At 48.9% G+C, this 18,873-nt stretch overlaps 1 protein-coding gene across 3 annotated transcripts in view; it reads left to right on the top strand.

Moving 5' to 3' along the window:
• The window catches only part of ANKRD27 (ankyrin repeat domain 27), a 48,860-nt gene extending 30,411 nt beyond the window's left edge, over positions 1 to 18,449 (top strand). For all 3 annotated transcript variants that reach the window (XM_080908351.1, XM_080908352.1, XM_080908350.1), the window contains exons 19-29: positions 1,723 to 1,782; positions 1,905 to 2,024; positions 3,525 to 3,569; positions 6,869 to 6,991; positions 8,451 to 8,648; positions 9,468 to 9,587; positions 12,310 to 12,471; positions 14,117 to 14,228; positions 15,888 to 15,966; positions 16,143 to 16,212; positions 17,259 to 18,449. In XM_080908351.1, coding sequence (XP_080764477.1) covers positions 1,723 to 1,782; positions 1,905 to 2,024; positions 3,525 to 3,569; positions 6,869 to 6,991; positions 8,451 to 8,648; positions 9,468 to 9,587; positions 12,310 to 12,471; positions 14,117 to 14,228; positions 15,888 to 15,966; positions 16,143 to 16,212; positions 17,259 to 17,468 — 1,299 coding nt within the window. In that variant the 3' untranslated portion in view covers positions 17,469 to 18,449. The remainder of the gene's footprint in view (positions 1 to 1,722; positions 1,783 to 1,904; positions 2,025 to 3,524; positions 3,570 to 6,868; positions 6,992 to 8,450; positions 8,649 to 9,467; positions 9,588 to 12,309; positions 12,472 to 14,116; positions 14,229 to 15,887; positions 15,967 to 16,142; positions 16,213 to 17,258) is intronic.
• The last annotated feature ends 424 nt before the right edge of the window (positions 18,450 to 18,873 follow it).

The raw sequence follows: 18,873 nt of genomic DNA, 5'->3' as shown, positions 1-18,873 counted from the left end.
ACTCTTTAAAAGAACAAACAAACCAAAAAAACTGCTCACCGACTGGCCTCCCTGAGAAAATGGACGTCAGCACCTCAGGACAGAGCTTGGCCTCCATCCCTCTGTTGTATTTGGGATGCCATCAATGGGCTCTTCTTTTTGATACAGTTTCGAGTTTTGTTAGCCATTTTTTTTTTTCTCAGGGTGGTTGTTATGAACAGCTCCCAGCAGAATTGGCTCTGGCCCCTGAGCGCTAGGCCTCTAGCAGCCAATGGCCTGTGTGACAATGGGTAGTGGCTTTGTCTGTGAGGAGCAGAGAAAGCAGACGGGAACAGAAGCACGGCAGAGACAAGCACTGTTCTCTTTCCTCATCTCTGCCTCTAGAAACTTTATTTCAGTTAGCCCCGAAACTGAATGGATGAATTAGGTAGATTAGAGAGTGAGTCTCAGTATTCTGCCCAGGCTAGCCTTGAACTCACAGCCTGCCTCGGTCTTCTGACTGTTGGGACTATAGGCCTGGCACTACCATGTCTCTAGACTTGGCCTCTTGAGGAAGAGGAGGAAGTTCTGGATTTTTCCATCTGCCCAAGGGGATGGAAGGTTTGCAGGACATGAGGCTTTCTTTCTTTCTTTCTTTCTTTATTTATTTATTTTTCTTTCTTTCTTTCTTTCTTTCTTTCTTTCTTTCTTTCTTCCTTTCTAAAAAGGATTTGTTTTATTATTTTAAATTTTTATTTATTTTAAATGAAAGATACTTCTTTGAAAAATTAATTGATTTTTAAGTGCATGTGAGTCTGTTGTGTCTAATGTTCTTGGGGCACAGATAAATGCATCAGAACCCCTAGGACTAGAATTACAGGCAGTTTTGAGCCTTCGGCATGTTCTTCAGGCCCGCTGGAAGAGCAGTGTTCTTAACTACTGAGCCTTCTCCACCCCTATTTATTTTAATTTAAATTCTGTGTACGCATGCTTGTCTGTGCGGGTGAGTGCAGTACCCCTGGAGTCCAGAAGAGGGCGCTGAAAATCCCTAGAGCTGGAATTACAGATGGTTGTGAATTACCCAACCTGGGTGCTAGGAACTGAACTCAGGTCCTCTGGAAGAGCAGCATGCGTTCTTAACCCATGAGCCATCTCTCCGGCCCCTGGAGAGTCTTGCTGTTGTTAAACTTCAAGTAAGCACGGCAAGTAAATGCAGAGACAGAACCAGAGCACCAGGCTTTAGTGGTCATCATGGTAATCATAAAAAGGATTCCCTCAGCCAGTGCTAAGGTTATCTGCACAAGGTGGTCAGTCTGAGAATTTTCTAGGCCTCAAGGTGTCCATTCAGAAGATTCTTTGTCATTACAGAAGAAGGAATGGTCCCCGGGGACAATTAGCAGACAGTTCCTTCATAAGCCCGGCGTCACCACTGTGAAGCAAACCAACGTCTGGCAAAAATAAATGGCACTTTTCAAACAGTGGGAAAGTTCTCAACTGTTGTTTTTAAAATCCTAGCTCCTTTTCAAAAACAAAAAAAATTTTACATTTTACGTTCTATCTCGTGCGTGCATGTGTGGGGACCGAACTCAGGTGACAGAGCTTGGCGGCGAGTGCTTTTAACCTGCCAGACAGTCTGTCCAGACCCCAGAGTTAGCTAAGACCATGACCTCCCCTGGAGACAGGCAGGCGGAGTGGGCTGGGGATGCGGATAGCGTGTTATAGCTCATCTCATCGGATGCCTTTCCTGTCCCCATTGTCCCCTAGATTCTGTCTGTCATGGAAGGTCATCATCTATCCTCTGACAAGAGGCCAAGGCCTTCTGAGGTAAGTCTGTAAGTCTGTACGGCCATGAGTGACCTTGGAGCTTGGCATTCTCCTCCAAGCCTGACATGTCTGTGACCATACACCCACGTCCCTTTTGATGCCTGTGCCTCCTTCCCCTCCAGGTCGCCACACCGTCCCCTACACGTTCCGTGGAGTCCATCAGCCAGGGCTCCTCCACCTCCAGCTTTTCTTCCCTGTCGGTGAGCTTCAGGCAAGAAGAGGTCAAAAAGGACTACAGGGAGGTGAGCCCAGGAGATGGTTGGGCCCTAGTGTGGGTGAGCCCAGGAGATGGGTGGGCCCTGGTGTGGGTAGGCCGGTCCCGGTACTGTGGGCCTGCAGCCTGCTTACCAGTTACAGCAGGTCAGCGCCTTTGAGATGTGCCCAACTGTGTGTCGTGTAGTCTTCATCTTTTCTGGCTCCTCTGCTCTCCGTAGAAGTATTTGGGATGTGTGAGCATGAGTGGGGGGAGGGATGGGGGGCACAGAGACACAGAAAGAGACAGAGACACAGACCTGAGGCAGGACAAGAACTAAGCAGACACTGTTTCCTAAGAAAAATATACATGTATAAAGCCGAGCGTTCTAGTGTCAAGACTGTCAAAGCTCATCTGTCCCCACCCCGTGAGCATCTCTGTTAATAGCCTTGCGCACATCATTCCTCACAGTCTGACACATACATGCGTCACATTTTATAAAACCAGACTTGGGCTCTTTCATTTTTGGGTGTTTGTTTGTTTGTTTGTTTGTTTGTTTTCTATGACAGGGTTTCCTCTGAGGAGCCCTGGCTGTCCTGAAACTAACTATGTAGACCAGGCTGGCCTTGAACTCAGAGACCTGCATGCCTCTGCCTCCTAAGTGCTAGGATTAAAGGCATGGGCTGCCATACCTGGTTTTTCTTTTCCTTTATAATGCTTGCTCAGTATTAGCACAGTCAGTCCGTCTCCTTCAGCGGAGGCAGATTATTACCTCACTGTTCCATTGCTGCTCTCTGGAGTCACTGACTACCTGAGAGGGGTCATTCAGCCCCTGTACCCTACCACCAACCACCAGAGTGTTCTCCTGGTGCGGGCATCCAGCGAGCTCTGTGCAGAGTCACAGAAAGAAAAGTCACTGTGTGCCCTAACAGGGCACCCAGTGCCTCAGAGGCCTGCTCTTGCTCTTGGGAAGAGGTGCCCACTCCCACACTCCTCACCTCTCAAACTGTGAGAGCTCAGCGCACAAGAATCAGGGTGGCTGGCTTCTTCAGAAGTGATCCCCACCTGGCTCTGGTGACAGACACCTCTTGGCTCCTCAGGAGAGTGAGGCAGGAAGCCCACCTTGGCTTGGTTTGCTTGGGCTGTAGTGTGAGTTCAAGGCTTAACCTGAACATCAGGGTGACTCTATTTTTAAATGCAGAGTAAGGAGAGAACAGGGGGTTTCTTCCAGGGAGAGCACTCACCTAGATGCTTCAAGCCCTGGGTTCCCCTCCCAGTGCCACCAAGCAAACAGAAGAAAGCCTTCCTGTGTTAAGGTCACTGTTCGGTTCCTGTGTAACCAGCAGCTCCAGTCTGCGTTAAGTGGGGGATGGTTCCATGCAGCTTACAGAATGTTCTAGATGAACACTTTTGGGGATATGACTGTCTGTAAGGCACTGAGTGAGCCCCCAATCAGAATGTTGCCAAGGCTCTGGGACGTCTTGTTTCTGCTGTTGTTTTATTGTTAAAACCCGTTCCCTGACTCGATTTTTTTTTCCCTTCCATTAAGGTAGAAAAGCTTCTAAGGGCGGTTGCTGACGGCGACCTAGAAATGGTGAGTCTTTCCGGAGACTGTCTTTCTCATCCCTGTGACGGAGTGCCTGGCATCCGGAACTGAAGAGAAAGAGGGTTTCTTCACAGTCTGCCATTGCAGGGATGGGGCCTGGTGGTGGGATCACGAGGCAGCTGCTCTTCACACATGGGATGGACCAGGACGGAAAGGGGGAACCAGAGGCAACCAGGGGTGGGTGTGATCTCCAAAGGTCTGCCCTAGTGCAGGCCTAGACTCCTAAAGGCTGCTCCACAGCCTTCGGGGTATGATAGGAATGACTATCAAAACAGGAGCCCGAGTGGGACATTTTGAGATTAAAATCCCAAGAAAGTGCATCTTTCAGAGCTCTTAGTTTGAAATGGCCGCAATCTTGTCTCATCCCCTCTGTTTGAGTCTCTAGCCTCTTTGGTGGCTCAAAGGTGGCGGCTTTCTGTACGTGCTTTTTCATGGTGGCGCTAGGCTTTCCCAGGGAGGCGGTGCATAGCATGCATGGCTCCGCCCCTCCCCGCCCCTAGCCTTCCGGACTTCGCCATTCCGGGAGTCAGTGCTGGCAAGAATCCAGACCAGGGTTTGGGAAAGAGGAGCGCGGAGCCAAACATAGCCAGGGTTGCGTGAAACTCGGCTGCAGTTTCTGGACATCAGACTCCTTCCAGGGCCAGCAGGCTTGAGGACCTGGATGTCACAAGCGGGATGGGACTCACACCAACATTCCATAGAGGCAGTCCTCCCAGGGGCGCCCGTGGCAGTTTCTCTTTGCTCCCTGGAAGCTGCATGTCCTTAGCAAACCTGGAGCTCCAAATGAGTCATCTTCTGAGGGTGACATATCTCTGAGTTTGAGGCCAGTCTGGTCCATAGAGTGAGTTCCAGGACAGCCAGGGTGAACACTTTCTCAAAACAAAACAAAACAAAATACTAGGAAGTGAGCTTTTTGTGGCCAGAGGGATGGGTTAACAGCATTCATTGCTCTTGAAGAGGACCTGGATTTTGTTCCCAGTACCCATAGCAGGGGACTTACAACTGTGACCTACCCCAACTCCAGGGCACTCTAATATTATCTGGCCTCTGTGGGCAGCAGGCATGCCTGAGATGTGCATACACACACGAGGCACGCACACACACACATGCACACACATACACACACAATATAAGTAAATCTTTCAAAAAAAAGAGTGCTTTTCACCGATGACCAAGAGGGCCTTGTCTGTTCCTTCTGTTGTCATGGTGACAGGACAGCTAGAGAGAACAGAATTGTATCAGCCTAAGGTTTCAGGGGGACCTGACCGTAGTTGTTGGGTCCCACGTAGTGGGGCAGAATACCACTGTGCTTGAGACATCTGTGTGGGAGATAAATCTCTTCACCTAGAAAAAGCCTAGAAAGGGCCTGCGAGAAGGCTTAATGAGTAGCGGGGCTTGCTGCACAAGTCTGGTGACGTGCCTGTGTCAATCTCTGAAACCCATCACAAAGTTGTATTTTGCTCCCACCTACACACTTGTCATGTGTATGACCCTCCCCCCCAGACCCCAGTCATGCATGCACACACACAAAAGCTCACATGCAATAACAGTTTTTAAAGAGGCAGAGCGAGAGGGAGCCGAGTGTTGGAGACCCCCTAGGCTACCTGCTCCCTCCAGCTAGACCCCACCTCCAGTAGTTTCGGGAATTTCATGAAGCAGCACTATTAGCTGGGGTGTAGACACCCAAGCCGGAGCCTGCATGGGACATTTCATATCCACACCATTGCAGAGGCGGTAAACAGGAACATCTGGGTCTCATAGCCTTTGGGACAGAAGAAATGTACACAGTTGCCTTGTGTCAGCCTTTCTCAGAGGCTGATGTCAGTCCATCAGAATGACACCCAGCTCCCTGGAGGACATGAGAGTCTGCACCTAGCTGCTGTTGGACTGGTCCTCTCATGAGACCATCTGGAAACCCCAGCATGTTAGTGGCCCTTAGGTATTTAAAAGCCTCTGTGGGGTCCTGATAGTCTGTATAGCAAGCAAAGGCTAGCCCAGGTCATGACACATCTGCTCTGCCTCCTGCTGAGATGGGGTGCAGGCCACTTATGGAAGGGGTAAACAGTGACCCCAAGTCACCATCCAGACTGACCTTGAGCAGGCACAAGGCCTCTTTCAGGCCGCTTGTCAATTGAGATTCAACCTGGCTGATTTTGTAGTTGCTACCCCAATATAGGATCTGGGAGGGCCATGGGGGATGGGAGGCTTGGTATTGATGGGGTCTCCATAAGCTCTGCCCTCCTTACAGACATTAGCTGACCCCTGAAGACCTGCAACGAAGCTGGAAATGCTTGCCTGTGGCTGCTTTCTTTCTTGAATGAACTCTTACTGGTGGTTTTCTTTGTAGGGGACAGGGTCTTAACTATGCAGTCAGGCTATCCTTGAACTTGCAGTCCTCCTGAGGGGTGGGATTGCAGGCTTGGGCCAGCACACACATTGTCTTCTCAAGTTTCAGGACGTGGTAACTAGCGGATGCTGAAACCCACACATACCCTGTCTGGGGGCTTCTTGGCTTTGGCCCTGCGCGCTGGTACTCGCAGGACTGTGGTGTGGGGTCAGGGATTCTGGTGTGTTCTGGAACACAGCATTGAGGGCTCATCCACAAGGTTTCTGCTGGACGACAAGGAAGGATCTGGGGTTGACCTGGTGTCTTAGGGTTTACTGCTGCGAACAGACACCATGACCAAGGCAAGTCTTATAAAGGACAACATTTAACTGGGGCTGACTTACAGATTCAGAGGTTCAGCCCATTATCATCAAGGTGGGAACACGGCAGCATTCGGGCAGGCATGGTGCAGGAGGAGCTGAGAGCTCTACTTCTTCATCTGAAGGCTGCTAGGAGACTGGCTTTCAGGCCACTAAGATGAGGACCTTAAGCCCACACCCACGGGGCTACACCTTCTAATAGTGTCACTCCTTGTGTCTAGCATATAGAACCCATCACGCCCGGTTAGGTGTATAGGGGTGCGTACTCAGGGCCGGGGTCTAAAAGCCTGCCCCCCAAGCAGCTTCAGTCTGCCCCTTTTAAGATGGGGCAAAGACTCGTATGCTGGAAAACAATAGATTAATCCTCCTATGCTACCCAGAGGGGACTTAGAACCACAGGTTAGTGTAGATTTATTGTTGAGGAACAAATGTTCTCAACCTGCAGTGGTCCAGGAGGAAGTGTGCGTGCGTGCGTGCATGCGTACGTGTGTGTGTGTGTGTGTGTGTGTGTGTGTGTGCACACTGCTGGTGAAGGTGTCAGAATAATCAAGTTCCCGTTTCTCCTCATTGCCCCCCCCCAGGTGCGATACCTCTTGGAGTGGACAGAGGATGACCTAGATGACGTGGGTGACGACATCAGCTCGGTGGATCTTGAATTCTGTCACCCCTTATGCCAGTGCCCCAAATGTGCTCCAGTTCAGAAGGTTAGGCTCTGCTTGGATCTGTGGGGTGGGGTGGGAGGCATGTTCTTTTTTTCCTGGCCAGGAAGTCCTTTGCTTTAGGTAATTCATAATTGACACAGGCATCCCAGAGGAACTGACTAGTCAGGTGAGGGTTGACGACATCCCTTCTTCAGTCCTTTTGAACCCACCATTTATGTATGTATGTATGTATATATGCATGTATGTATTCATGTATGTATGTATATATGTATGTATGCATGTGTGTATGTATGTATGCATGCATGTATGTATGTATGTATGTATGTATATATGTATGTATTCATTCATTTTTGATACAGAATCTCACTACGTAGCCCTGACTGGAAGACATTTATGTAGTTCAGGTATAGATCAGGGTGGCTGGTCTCGAACTCACAAAGATATGCCTGCCTCTGGACCTCATGAGTGCTGGGATTAAAATCATGCACCACCATGCCAGGGTTTATTTCATGCATGTGGGTGTTTTGCCTGCATGGGTATAAATGTACCTCATGGAGCCCAGAAGAGGGCCTCAGATGCCCTACAACTGCCATGTGGGTGCTGGGAATTGAACTCAGGGCCTCTGGAAGAGCAGCCGTTGCTCTTAACCACCGAGCCATCTCTCCAGCCCCCTTTTTATTCATTTTATTGTTTTTCTTCTCGATGATCTCTGCCCTCTCAACATGTCTTTAAAACCGCTAAGGAAAAGAAGGCAGTTTCGGGATTAGAAATGAAGGTCAAGTGGGAGGTTAATATGTTAATGGCTGTTTGGGAAACACATAGGCGGCCCCGGTTGTTTATTCGAAGGCTGGCTTCGGACCCCCTTTGTAGTTGAGGATGACCTTAGAGTCCTGACCCTCCTGCTTTACCCAGGACAAGGAGTACAGCGTGTGCTGCCTGCCCTGACAGCTTTGTACATAGTGTCCTACCAAGCACTGTCATGAAGCGTGTGTATACATCTGCTGCTCACGAATGCCCACACTTCCCCTTATCCCTGGACACCCGTGATCTGTCTCCCGAGCTTTGGGCTCTGTCACTCCTGATGCTGGTGTGGGTTTCCTTGGCAGCTGGCCAGGTTATCAAGCCCTACAGTGAGCCGCTTTCTGTTCCACCGGGTGAGGGTTGCACCTGCGCACTGCGTGCTCTGTCCAGTCTTATTCATCAAACAGACGTGGTTGTCTCCACTGCATTTTGTGGGGTACCCTTTCTACGTTTCCTGTCTTTGAAGCTTCTTCCTGACATGAAAAGGCGTTCTTGTGGAGGTCTTACTCTGTTGAGGCACAGAAGTCATTCTTTGGGCATCCCATCTCCTTCCGAAGAAGGGATGTCACTCCTGGGCCATGTTGAGTCCAGGTCCCTCTGTGATCTGGGGAGGGGGGCAGGGAGGCGATTTGAATCGCCACCCCCCAGCCTAGCCTCTTAAGTACTAATGCCATCTACTTACCCCCTCTGCCTTTTCTAGAAACTGGCAAGGATTCCTGCCAGTGGGCTTGGTGTGAATGTGACCAACCAGGACGGCTTCTCCCCTCTGCACATGGCCGCCATGCATGGACGGACAGACCTCGTCGCCCTCCTGCTGAAACATGGTGCCTACTCGGGTGTCAGAAACACAAGCCAAGCCGTCCCCCTCCACCTGGCCTGCCAACAGGGCCACTTCCAGGTGTGGACCCCATCTCCTGAGCAGGAAAATGGCTGCTTGGCTTTGGCAAGACCCTCACTTGGTGACAGTTCGCTGGGGCAGTGTTGGGGGAGACCCAGAGGACAGAGCAAATCTGTCCTTCCTGAGATAGAACCCCTGACCAGGGGCTGGTACCAGTGCTCCCCCCCCCCCCCCCCCCGCCATTCCGACTGGGTAGTATAAAGCTGTCACCGTGCTTCTGACGCCAGCAACAACATGTCTCCTCTGCCAAGGTGCTGGCCTCTAGACTACCTTTAGATCTATGCAGAACAGCTTAGCATTTTATAAAGCACATTCAAGGGCTTACATAGCGGCTCAAGACAGAATTTTGCAATTACTGACCTTTGTAACTCAGCCTGGTCTCAAACTTCCGATCCTCCTGCCTCAGCCTCATGAGTGCGGGATTACAGGTGTGTGACCTCACATCTGGCTGGCTTTGAGCCACTGCCTAAAGCAGTGTCTTCCTTTAGGAAGCTGTCTGTGTGTTTGTGACCTCCTGTGCCCTTTGAAATTCCACTGTGGGGTTTTAAAGGCAGGGACACGTTTCTGGTCTGCATCTCTCTTAGATGTCCAACAGATCGCTTCCCACCATGCATTGGGAGCAATGGCTACAGCTCTCCTTAGGTAGCCATAAAGATGGAGTCCCTAGTGCCTGGTGCATTGTGGGTACATAGGCCCCCACGGATGAGAGTGCCCCCCCGTTACTCATCCCCTTGATCCAGAGGACCCAGGTCACCTGAGAGGAAAGATTTCTTTCCCTAAGTTATAATTAAGATTGAGTTTTTTTCTTCTCTGGACTAGGTGGCAAAATGTCTCTTAGATTCCAATGCAAAACCTAATAAACAGGACCTCAGCGGAAACACGCCCCTCATCTGTGCCTGCTCTGCCGGCCACCATGAAGTCGCTGTACTGTTGCTCCAGGTAAGAGCCCTCCCTGACACACCAGGCCCCCCTTTTCTCCCTTTAAACATTGTTCGTGTGTATAGTCTTTAAAGACTTATTTTTGTGTATGTGTGTTTTGCCTGCGTGTTTGTATAACATGTACGTGCAGTGCCTGCAGCGACCAGAAGAGGGCACCAGATCCCCTGGAACTGAGGTTAACAGGCTATTGTGAACTGTCTAATGTGGGGGCTGGTTATTGCATCCAGGTCCTTCATCAAAAGTGGTTTGCACTCTGAACCACAGAGCCATGCAGTAAGAGTTTTGGAATTTGGGTGTTGATAGAGTCCTTGGCGGTTGACAGTTCCAATACAGAATGTAAAAAATGTAACTAAGAGTACTAGTAACTAATTAAAGGCATAGGCAGTGCCTCTGGACAAGTGGATAAGGGATAAATACTGGTTCTCATGTGTTCGATGCTAATAGTATAGAACAAGCTATAAGTACAGGGCAGATTTGCAAAGAGACTGTGACCAAAGCCACTAAGGGTCTCAGCTCTCAAAATACTTGGTGCTTTAATTGTGAGAAAGTGGTCATTAGTAATAAAATTGTGAACAAGGCATCTCTAAGGTCAGTGTTTTTTTTTAATTAGATACTCTCTGTATCCCCTTCTCCCCCTCCTATTCTCCTCCTCCCCCCTTGTCTCAATGAAGGTTCACTCCATCCTCTAATCACCCTTTCCACCCCAGTGCCTTGGTATTTCCCTACATTGGGAAAACGTGCCTTCACTGGACCAAAGGCCTCTCCTCCCATTGATGCCAAACAGTGCTATCCTCTGCTGCATATACACCTGGAGCCATGGGTCTCTCCATGTGTGCTAAATGGATGGTGTTTTAGTCCCTGGGAGTTGTAGAGGATTTTGTTGGTTGATAATGGAAGGTCAGTGTTTTTTATAAACCAAAATGGAGGCCTAAGCTTCTACACCAATGGCGTGCAGGCAAAGTGACAAGGACTACTATTAAACCAGTGAGTGTAGGTCCAAGAGAGCTATCCAAGGACATCTCTTGCCACTGGGAAACTTGCCTTGGGGCCTGGCTTGAAGCCCCGTAGCAAAAAGTGTAAGCCGATCGATCACCTGATCACCTCTAATCAGCCAGGAAACACTAAGCAGGCAGAAAGACCCTCAACACTCAGCAAAAGAGAGATCGAGAAATAGAAAAACTGAAATTCAATCATCCTGTCCTACTGTACAGAAGTGTTAACACCATCGTGGAAGCCTGGGGAAGTTTTGCTTTGGGGATGTGGATTTGTATCTGTCCCCACAGGAAATGAAAAGCTGTGGAGGCCATCAGAATTGATAAAGACTAGAATTGAGCAGGGGAGGTCTCTTGAAAACCTTGGCCACTGATCCAAAGAGCATTTATTTCAGTGAGAATGTCTGTTTATGATTTCCCTCTATACCCAGCATAATTAATGGCTTAAAACAGAAAAGGGGAAATGTAGTGAGAGATTTAGAAATTTGGGGGTTCTTTAAAACAACAACAACAACATAGAACTGTTATAAGAAAATGTTTCTGATTTATGGGATGTGGGGCTGCTTCAGACTGTCCACAGCCGCTGACTATGATTTGCCTCGAGCTCTAGCAGGAGCGTGATTTTGTCAGCTGCAGGTAGTTTCTGCAATTGTGGGCATTTTAGAATTCTCAGGACTTTTCAGAGGGTATATTAAAGGCTAGGGCCCTGAGAGGCAGGGTGGGCTGTTGGTTGTTATTGGTGGAGGTTTGTTAAGTAGTCATGCACAAAGAAGGAAGGCACCTACACAAACCTAAAAATTGGAGGAAAAGACCAAAAAAAAAAAAAAAAAAAAAAAAAAAAGGAAAAAAAATTAACTTGATTTTTCAAAAGAAGTTCCAAGAATTGTATACTGAACCACACACCCAGGAAGTTGAGTATGAGGCCAGCCTGAGCTATATAACAACACCATCACAGATTTTTTTTTTTTTTTTTTTTTTTTTTTTTTTTTTTTTTTTTTTTTGAGACAGAGTCTCATCATAATGCCATGTGTGGAGCCAGTAAGACCAGTGGTGTTAAGATTACTGGCTATTTTTTTTCTTTTTTTCCCTTTTCTTTTTTCTTCCTTTCTTTTTGTCTTATTTTTCAAGACAGGGTTTCTCTGTGTATCCCTGGCTGTTCTGAAACTCACACTGTAGACCAGGCTGACCTCGAACCCAGAGATCTACCTGCCTCTGCCTCCCGAGTTCTGGGATTAAAGATGTGTACCACCATGCCCGGCTTATTGGCCAGCCTTTCAGAGGATCTAAGTTCAACTCCTAGTACCCACACAGTGGCTTCCAACCACCCGTGCTCCACACTATCTGGCACCCTTTTTCTGGCATACACACTATGTCCATATATGCATGCTGGTAAAACATCCAGACACATAAAATAAAAATAAACCTCCTTGAAAATGTGGACGCCCTGTGATTCTTGCCCTTAACCCCAGTACTCCAACCTCAGGATGGGAAGATGGAGAATTGGCAAAAAAAAAAAAAAAAAAAAAAAAAAAAGTCCTCACATTCATTAGCGCAAAAGTAAGAGAGACCCTGCCTCAAAAACAGCCAGAAGGAGAGACCAACTCCCAAGACTTTGTTTTCTGTTCCGTACGTGTGGCGTGATGCGTGTACCTCTGCCGTTGAGTGGATTTTTTAAAAGTCCTTTGACAGCGAACCGTCCCACGGGTTGTCCCGTCCCTTCTCTTCCCTAGCACGGGGCCTCCATCAATGTATGCAACAGCAAGGGCAACACGGCCCTGCACGAGGCTGTGATGGGACGGCATGTCTTGGTGGTGGAGCTGCTTCTGTTTTACGGAGCATCTGTTGACATCCTGAACAAGAGGCAGTACACAGCGGTGGACCTCGCAGAGCAGGTGAGAGAGAGCGTCCGATGGCCGAGGCAGCCCCACGCTCCCTGAAGCACACCTTGTGTTCAAACCTGAAGCGAGATCACAACAGCCAGGTCTTAGGCGCTCCCGTGCCGAGATAAGTGAACATACCAGACGCCCACGAACAGTCGCCTGGCTGGGCGTGCTTAACACTCCAGTGCTCTTTCTTCCCGGGGTCGCTTCAGAGGCCTAAGGGAACGGGAAGGGCTACTATCAGACGCCTAGGCGTGGTGCACACAGATGCTGTCACATCTGAGAAGCGGCAGGTTAGACATGGCTCTGGGTTTGCCAGCCCGGTAGCATGAGGGAGAGTTTTAGTTGTGGATTTAAAGCCCTCAGATTCTGAGAGAATTGAGGTCCCCAGCTTACTATCGCCAGTGCAGCACGGCGATCGTGGGGAAAGAACGTCGCTTCCCTCTGTTCCTGTCTTCATGGTGAATCTTGGCTTTAAACTCCAAACAACCCAATAGAGATGTTGAAGTCACTATAAAGCCAACCTAACTATACATCTATTTAATTTTAAGGGCAAAGGCATGGCTCAGTGGTAGAGCCCCTGCCTAGAATCCTCCAGTGAGGGGCTGGGGGCGTGGCTCAGTGGTAGAGCCCCTGCCTAGAATCCTCCAGTGAGAGGCTGGGGGTGTGGCTCAGTGGTAGAGCCCCTGCCTAGAATCCTCCAGTGAGGGGCTGGGGGTGTGGCTCAGTGGTAGAGCCCCTGCCTAGAATCCTCCAGTGAGAGGCTGGGGGTGTGGCTCCGTGGGGCTGGGGGCGTGGCTCAGCGGTAGAGCCCCTGCCTAGAATCCTCCAGTGAGAGGCTGGGGGTGTGGCTCCGTGGGGCTGGGGGCGTGGCTCAGCGGTAGAGCCCCTGCCTAGAATCCTCCAGTGAGAGGCTGGGGGTGTGGCTCCGTGGGGCTGGGGGCGTGGCTCAGCGGTAGAGCCCCTGCCTAGAATCAATGAAGGGCTGGAGTGGAGTTCATTGTAGAGCCACTCCCCATCATGTGCAAGGTCCTGGGTACCACCATCCCTAGTACCTCAGAAAGTAAAACTTTAAAACATTGTCTCAATCTAGAGAGTATATACTTTTGCTAAAGAGAGTATGTTGGGTGACAAGGTGACAGTGAATTTTAGGTGTCCCTTGAATGGGTTGAGGTGTCTGTGAAGGTTGGTGATAACTTAACAGATACGGCTTAGTGTTCCATTTGGTACTTTCTCAAAGACGGGTGATTGATGCCGAGTATGTTCTACTGCGGATCGGGAGGCTCCTGAACAGCGTTCTGACAACCATATAGTAACGGTTTCTACTGTGCTAACCCCGGTGTGGGCAGCAGTTGAATGTGCAAGCTAGGGTTCCTAGTACAGGTCAGAGCGTCTGAATTCTTTTTCCGAAACAGTTTCCCTGTTGCCCAGGATTGAACTCCCGAACGTAGGCTAGTTCCCAGCCTCAAGTGCTGTTAGGTTGCCAAGTCATGAGCCCTGATTACATCTTTATTGTTGTTTTATTGTTGCGTAGGTATTCAGGGAGGGGTTTCCATCACACAAATCTTGACATTTAGGCGGGAACCCGAATGAAACATTGAAGCACCTTAGCGACACCTTCCCTTAACTTAGTGACACTTTCCCTTTTAAACTGTAGAATTCGAAAATAATGGAGCTGCTGCAGGTAGTGCCGAGCTGTGTTGCGTCTCTAGACAGCGTCGAGGAGGCAGACCACGAGGATTATGTGACCGTTGAGATCAGGAAAAAATGTAAGTGCTTCTGAATTCTCAACCTGCATCCATTTGGGAATTCACGGGTAGGTGGTGTTTTTGGGGTGTGTGTGAGTGTGTGTGTGTATGTGTGTGTGTGTGTGTAAGTGAGAGGTCAACCTTTCCTCAGGAGCCGCCCAATTTGTAGTTAGAGAGTTTGGAGTTGGGTTGGAGCGGCCTAGAGGAGGCTAGCCTGGCTGGTGAGGACAGGCAAGGCGGTGGTGTGTCTGCTTTCACAGTGCTAAGATTACAAGCACGCACCCACACACCCGACCTTGCGTGAATGGCTGAGCACCGTGTGTGTTTGGTGCCCTTGGAGATTAGAACATAGTCTCAGATGCCCTGAAACTGGAGTTGTACAATGGTGCTGGGAGCCAAACCAAGGTCCCCTGGAAAAGCAGCCAGTGCTTGAACCCCTGAGTTTTGCTAACCCTCAGGCTGGGACGCGAATCTCCGTACTTCGATGGAAAGCTGTTTAGCAGCTAAGCCATGTCCCCAGCCCTTCAGGGTTTTTTTTTTTTTAAGTTTTGGGGTTTCTGTGGTGTTGAGCATGAACCTGTGGCTTCACACATGGTAAATAGGTGTAACACTGCCGAGCCGTGTCCCCAGCCCTGTTTTCATTGAGTCATAAATGAAACATGTAATTATCGTCATGACAGCAAGGGATGCTGAGACCCCAGAAACCACGCCAGATCGATGTGTCACCTGGGAGATGTGTCTCACAAGGGAGATGTGTCAGGTGCGGAGCTGTTTTTGAGCTGCTTTTCTGGTTGGCTGTAATGATGTCTCCTGCAGGAGGACCAAATACTCACTGTCAGCTCAACCATCCCGGCTTCCCCTCACAACCCGAGAGCAACGGTCTGGAATCTCTCTTGCCTTATGCCTTAAATCTGGGTGTTCTATACAATTTCAGGATATGTAGGGTAAATGGCAGCTTCCTCTAGGCCTGAGCCACTTAGACTTTAGAGTCTAAGGATTTCCTTAGCCTGTGCTAGGCAAGCGCCTACCGCTGAGCCACACTCCTGCTCTCTTAAGATATTTCTTTCTAGTTATGTATGCGTGTGCATGTCTGTGTGTGTACGTGACTGAAGGTGCTCATGCTTGTGGAACCAGAGGTGTAGGTGGTTTTGGGTCCTGTGATCCAAAGCTGTGTCCTATCTAAGAAGTACAGTGCCTTAGCCACCGAGCTCTCCGGCCCTTCATGTCTTCAGTTTGCAGGAGCACCAAGGTTGATAGTGACTAGATACCTGCCCAACGCTGCTTGGCACGAGCACTTTCTTCTTTAAAAGGTTATTTAAAAGGGATTCTGTTTTATGAGCTTTTCAGATTGAGTATGAATGAGTTGCAACAGGCAGATAATCCACTGGTATTCCTAGTAAGTCCCAGGGTGGCAGCCTTGCCGGAACTGGCTACGGCGGAGAAGCATCCATATAGACTCTGTCTCACCAGGGTTTGCCTAGCAAGGAATCAAGGAATAGCCATCTAGTGGGTTATAAAAGCAAATTTAGCGCTTGGCTTTCTAAAGTTCTGTATGCTAGGAAATTAGGGAACTTGTGTGCCTGTGTGTGTGTGTGTGTGTGTGTGTGTGTGTGTGTGTGTGTGTGTTGCAAAGCCACCTTTATTTATGAAGTTTTAGGTGTTTTACTGTTTTATTTACAGGGAACCCCAAAATGTACGACCTGCCAGAGGAACCTTTCAAGAGACAGTTTTGCCTCGTTAATCCAGGGGGGCGGTTCCAGTGAGTATCTAGTTCAATTTGACTTTGGTGGGCGGACCCTGGGGTTGACTTCTGGGGGATCCTGGTATAGGTGTGGCTTTAACTGCTCGTGAAATGCTGCCATCTTGTGGCCAGTGGGCTTTACGTCACTTCCCAGATATTTCACTTTGTTTCCAATTGTTTGTCTTGCATCTCAGGGAGAGAACTTCAAGGGAGACTATGGGAAGGGATAGAAGTGTGCCTAATCTTACCGGAAGTCTCCAGGAGGTGAGTGATCGCATAGTAGGGGCTCATGACCTAGCTTAAAAAAAAAAAAACAATTGACAAAGGACATTTCTTAACAGTCACCTTCATCTTAGTATCTCCCTTGTTGAAAGACTTAGCAACAGTTAAGGCTTAAGCTGTGCAGTGGAGCAGACAAGACTGTGGACTAGGAGTATTTATAATTACAGCTCTGGACAAGCCTGGTGGTGCATGCCTTTAATCCTAGCACCTGGGGGAGGGGTAGGGTGACTGGATCTCTGTGAATTCAAAGGCCAGATCGGGCTACATAGGGAGATCCTGTCTTCAAAATGGATAAAATTACAGGTCTGAGCTGAAAAAGTCTGGGAGACATAGGAAGCTGCAATTCGGTGTTTACAGAAAGAAGACTGGGCCAGAGTTTATTGCTTTTTAATATTTGAAATAAGGACAGTGTAGATGACATGTTGTACCACACACACACACACACACACACACACACACACACTTCTTCATGTACCCAGCTTCCTACTGAATGAATTAGAAAAGGCCCGATATCCGCCCTATTTCACTTCGAAGTGAGGGTTCTCAGAAACGCATGCCAACATTTCATTCATACTGTAATGTAGACTATTCTCATGGTACTCTCCCTGCCTCAGTTTCCCCAGGGCCATAGGTATGAACTGCCATGCCCAGCTAGCATGATAAAATTCGATTCCATATTTAGCTTTCCATAGCCTTGCTCATATCCTGCTCCTGGATGCGACATGTGTCAGCTTGGACGTCAGTCAGGTGCCCCCTTCCCTTGCTGCGTGACAGTCAGATAGATGTCCTTACCGTGTGGTTTCCTTGCTGGAGCAGCAACAGCACATATGATGAGAGATTTAGAAACTCACAAAGCACTTTCTGCATGCCCCACCGTGCACCACAAGTGCCATCACCACATTCCAGCGGTGGCTGTGCCTGTGGGATTCTGAATGCATCGTCTGACACCTTGTGGGAGGACAGGGCGCTGCCATCCTGGTGGTTTAAAGCACAGGAGAGCCATGAACTAAGTTTTATCTTTTCTTCAGCCAGGAAAGCAAAGAGTCACAGGAAAGCAGACTGACTTGACCTCTGAGGAAGGAAACAAGAGGCTCCCAGAGAGGCCTGAGCCAAGACAGACTGCTCCAGGACACCGGCCGATGGTTCGCAGACACACAGTCAACGATGCAGCCATACTCCAGGTCCCAGAAGTGACTGGCCGCCTGACCACCCAAGAGGCTAGTGCTCCTCAGTCTTAGCAGAAAGGGACTGGTAAATCTCCTGAGACACGAGTCTACAGTAAGGTGGTGAGCGTGAACAGTGTAGAACTAAGTATACTTTTCAATAACCAGCTTGAGAGACAGCCCCTTGGATTTACCACCCTCTCCCTCTTCAGAGCGAACTAACATACTTGAACAGGAGCGGGAGGGAGTGGACAAGCCCTCCGCCTCGGCATTTGGGTTTCCCGGTCACCATCAGTTCTGAGCTCCTTTGGCTGGAAGGTGATAAATGTCTGTGAGGTGGGTAAGTAGGCAAACCTTACGCTAGGAGGATGCCCATGTCCAGGAGAAGTCAGAGAAGCAATGTCAGTCTTAGGGGACTGTGGCTGCCAGACAGAGAAGGATCCGGTTGGGATGAAGAAACGGAACCCGGAAACACTTGAACCGGAAGATGCCCGAATGCTGTTTTGTTGTCCGTCCAAGTGAAAAGAACCTACCGTTCTGCCTTGCTCTACACCACATGTATGGGGAAAGTTGGCCGTCACTTTCCCAGCAACATAGACCCCTGGGTCACTGCACGTTCACCTGTATCCATTTCTGCTCGCTCTCCTTTCCGTTAAGAGCCTCCCCGACACAGCACACCTGACGGATGGTTACTGGAGAGCAGCTTTGGCACATCTTATGTCTTTTGATTCAAATTCAAAACTTACAGCACAAACCAGGTCAGAGTTTGAGTTAGAATGTGTTACCATTGATTCCTTTTTATAACTTTCTATAGATTCTATTATTTTTTTATGTTCCTGATCCTAAAGTGGCAGACATGGGTTCATCCCGAGTCCATTTTCAAAGGACTTTGTAAAGGGGAAATGGTTTTGTGCACATTATTGGAAATACTTGTGAATGTATAGAAGGGAGGGGCTGATTATTTTTCTACAAAGTAATTTATGATTTCTAATTTTCTAATGTGCCTTGGATATGTGCCAAATGATGGAAAAGAAAACAGTAAACTTTGACTCTTGACTGTGTCGTGAGTTTTTTAAATTTTGCTGTGCCATTTCTCTGTGACTCTTCCGTAAACCTGCTGTTAGAATTTCTCCCTGGGGGAGATGGAACTCGCCTATCCCTTCTAGGATCCCTGTGACAAACCAAGATATGATTACTCTGGGGAATCATTGAGTTTATTAGGGTTCCGTACAGAGCAATGAGTGAGAGGTTACACAGATGAGATCTCCTGCCTGTATAGATGGAGCCCATCCCAAGTCTTTCCCTGCCTTTCTGAATATGCTCGAGCCCCTCCTTGAGGCCTTGTGCAATTTCAGCAGAACTGGACACAACCGGCTAGAGGAATAGGTAGACATTCAGCCGAGGGTCCCGATTTCCCACCCCGCCCTCCAAAACTCACTCTCTCTCTCTCTCTCTCTCTCTCTCTCTCTCTCTCTCTCTC

The sequence above is a fragment of the Micromys minutus genome (genome assembly GCF_963924665.1).
Source record: "Micromys minutus genome assembly, chromosome: 32".
In the NCBI taxonomy this organism is placed as follows: Eukaryota; Metazoa; Chordata; class Mammalia; order Rodentia; family Muridae; genus Micromys; species Micromys minutus.
Note: the sequence above shows the minus strand (reverse complement) of the source record. Positions and strands in the feature narration are given on the sequence as shown.